This window comes from Triturus cristatus, chromosome 9, assembly GCF_964204655.1.
Source record: "Triturus cristatus chromosome 9, aTriCri1.1, whole genome shotgun sequence".
In the NCBI taxonomy this organism is placed as follows: domain Eukaryota; kingdom Metazoa; phylum Chordata; class Amphibia; order Caudata; family Salamandridae; genus Triturus; species Triturus cristatus.
The window spans coordinates 54,622,036-54,624,883 of NC_140592.1; the positions used below are offsets into that span (position 1 = coordinate 54,622,036).

Genomic DNA, 2,848 nt, shown 5'->3' on the forward strand with positions numbered 1-2,848 from the left:
TCGCAAATGCTTAGCACAGTCTAAATTGCGAGGTCAAACAAAAACTTACAAATCGGAAGTGGGTCGACTTCCAAGTTAATCCATCAACGTGTAAGCACAATAAGTTGCCACAACCTCCAAGAGGAAGTCATTATAATTGGTAAAAGTGTCCGCCATCCAGTCTAACAAAGTAAATGAACATACATGGTCCTCGATAACTGGAGCCTCTAGCACATGGATACTCACAAACTTTCTCTCGGGGGCCGAATTTAAAATGTGGTTTGTGGCCGAGGGCCGCACCGGTGGGGGCGGGGTCACTGGGGGGCGGGGTCATTGGGGACGGAGTCATTGGAGGCATGGCTAGAGGGGGGAAAATTCTCTCCCATTTCAAAACATTACTAGACAATGCTGTATATCCAAAGCAGATGTAACTACAAGCAGCACGTTTATAATATTTATTTTATTAGCAGACAATAGCAATCTTAAGTGGGATTGCATGGCAACCGGATATTCAGCACATGCCCAGTGCAGCAAAGACTTCAGAGTCCCAAAAATAGGTACGTTAAAGACAAACACTACGAACTTATTTCACATTTCATGTCACCAATTAGTTTTCTGTAATCTGGTACCAAGTTGGAAACTGCAAGCCTTAAGAGCTGCTCCAGATGTATGTCCGTGAGCTTATTTCTGAGTTTGCTCTTCAACAGCCCCATTGTGGAAAATGAACATTCGCAAGCATATGTTGACCCAAACATACATAGTACCTTCTGGGCCACTGTAAAAAGAAGAGGAAACTTGTCAGGGGGCACAATTTTGCAGAATTCTTCTGGTGCTTGCCCCAAAAAAGATGCTTCGAGGGATGAATTGTGCTGCATGTCAATGAGCTCTAGTTCTGCTTGAGCCCTTTCCATGCCAATAAGGGCAACATCATCAAGATTTCGTGCACTCACCATCCAGGGGGTTTCAACCAGCTTGAACAGAGGGGTGAGGGCTCTGAATTGCGAAAATCGCCGTTTGATCTCCCCAGAAATGTCCTCAAGACATGCACCAAGGTCGAGGTTTGCAAGAATTTCTTGTGCATCTGGAAACCTCTGCATCACAGCCCACAGTTTTGGAAAGTGGGTGAAGTCACTATTATCCAGTTGTGCTTTGAACAGCACAAGCTTGCTTTCAAAAGCATAAATACCATTCATGAGGGAGCACACAAGCTGTTGTTTACCTTGCAGGGTCAAATTGAGAGCATTAAAATGTGTGAAAAGATCTGAAAGAAAATGGAGCATAACAAGCCATTTCACATCCGTTAGTTCTGGGAACGATTGGCCTCTACTGTTCACAAAGAGTTCAATTTCAGGAAGCAATGCGATGAACCGCTCCAGAATCTTCCCTTTGCTTAGCTAACGCACGTCAGGGTGCATCAAGACGTCGGTATATTCCACTTCAGATTCCTGCAGCATTGCTTTAAAAAGTCTATGGTTCAGAGCTTTAGCACAGATTAACAATTTTCACTGCACCTTTTAGGACATTGTGGAGTTCTCCATGCTTTAATTTTGCACACAACACTTCCTGGTGAATAATGCAGTGGTAGTCTATCACAGTCTGTCCTATGAGCTTCTTTTTAAGCATAGATACGAAGCCTCTGTCATGCCTACCATGGCAGGAGCCCCATCCGTTGTTATGCTGACAAGAGTGTTCAGTGGTATGTCATTTGTTTTAAAGTAGTTGCACATGCTGTCCAGTACATCTTCTCCTCTTGTGTGCCCTAGCAGTGGTAGAAGGCACAGGAGCTCTTCTTTGGGATGAAGCGATTGGTCCAGATACCTCACCCAAACTAATAACTGGGCCACATCGCCTATGTCTGTGGACTCATCCATGGCAATGCTGAAGAACGGTGACTCTCTCACTGCTTTGATCACCTGCTCCTGGACGTTTTGTCCCATTGCCTCTATTCTGCGTGCACACATGGAATCCGATAGCTGCAATGCACTGATTTCCTTTAAAATGCTGCCTTTATTACTGTAGTTGTCAAATAAAATTTTGGCTGCTGAAAGGAAACATTGCTTCATCAGCTCTGCATCTGAGAATGTTTTTTTATGTTTTGCAAGCAAGTAGCATATTTTGAAAGACGCTTCTGTTACAGCCTCAGATTCCTTCATCTGGCAAAGGAAGATCTTCTGCTGGGAAAGAAGAGCTTGCTTCAACAATGCCACTTTTGCAGAATGCAGGTTTGAGTTCAGTGGGAAGTTCGCAGTGTATCCAGAGTGCCGTGTTTTGTAGTGCTGTTCCAGGTTATACCTCTTAAGAACATTTACTTTCTCTTTGCAACGCAAACAGGTGGCCTTTTCTTTTGGACATTCTACAAACAAGTACTCTTCTTTCCATGCTTCCTGGAAGGTCCTGCGTTCGCTCTGTATCAATCTGGGTCGTTTGCAAGGCTTGGAAACTGGACTGTAGGCCATTGCGGAGATCTCCAGCTAGTTTGTTACTATGCAACAAGGACCAGGAATCTGAATTTCCACCCGATGACCAATGGACCAACACCGCCCCACGACCGATGGACCGACACGACCGATGGACCCACACGCCACACGACCGCTGGACAGGCACCACGTCACGACCGATGGACCACTACCACTTTTCGCAATAGATCTGTGAGCAACAGCAAAGTAATGTTTTGTTTAAACATTGGTTTATGCATGAAATTTGTCACTCAATAGGGATTTGAAATAAATGGCATGCACACACACGTATATACAAGCACAAGTTCACCCATAGGTATCTTGGCGCTGAATAACAGATGTTTATTGCTACCCAACTCATTTTATCGACCTCGGATGGATGAAAGGCATGACCCGCCAGGATTTGAACCTGT

At 44.7% G+C, this 2,848-nt stretch overlaps 1 protein-coding gene across 1 annotated transcript; it reads right to left on the reverse strand.

Moving 5' to 3' along the window:
* Window positions 1-1,580: 1,580 nt before the first annotated feature.
* LOC146797387 (general transcription factor II-I repeat domain-containing protein 2A-like) lies at window positions 1,581-2,435 on the reverse strand. Its single transcript, XM_085627596.1, has one exon. It carries the CDS (start codon window positions 2,433-2,435, stop codon window positions 1,581-1,583), a length of 855 nt encoding a protein of 284 aa, XP_085483722.1.
* Between the last annotated feature and the right edge of the window lie 413 nt (window positions 2,436-2,848).

What these genes read in the sequence shown, in the direction of transcription:
- LOC146797387 (XM_085627596.1), bottom strand. Translation starts at nt 2,435, where the DNA reads ATGGCCTACAGTCCAGTTTCCAAGCCTTGCAAACGACCCAGATTGATA.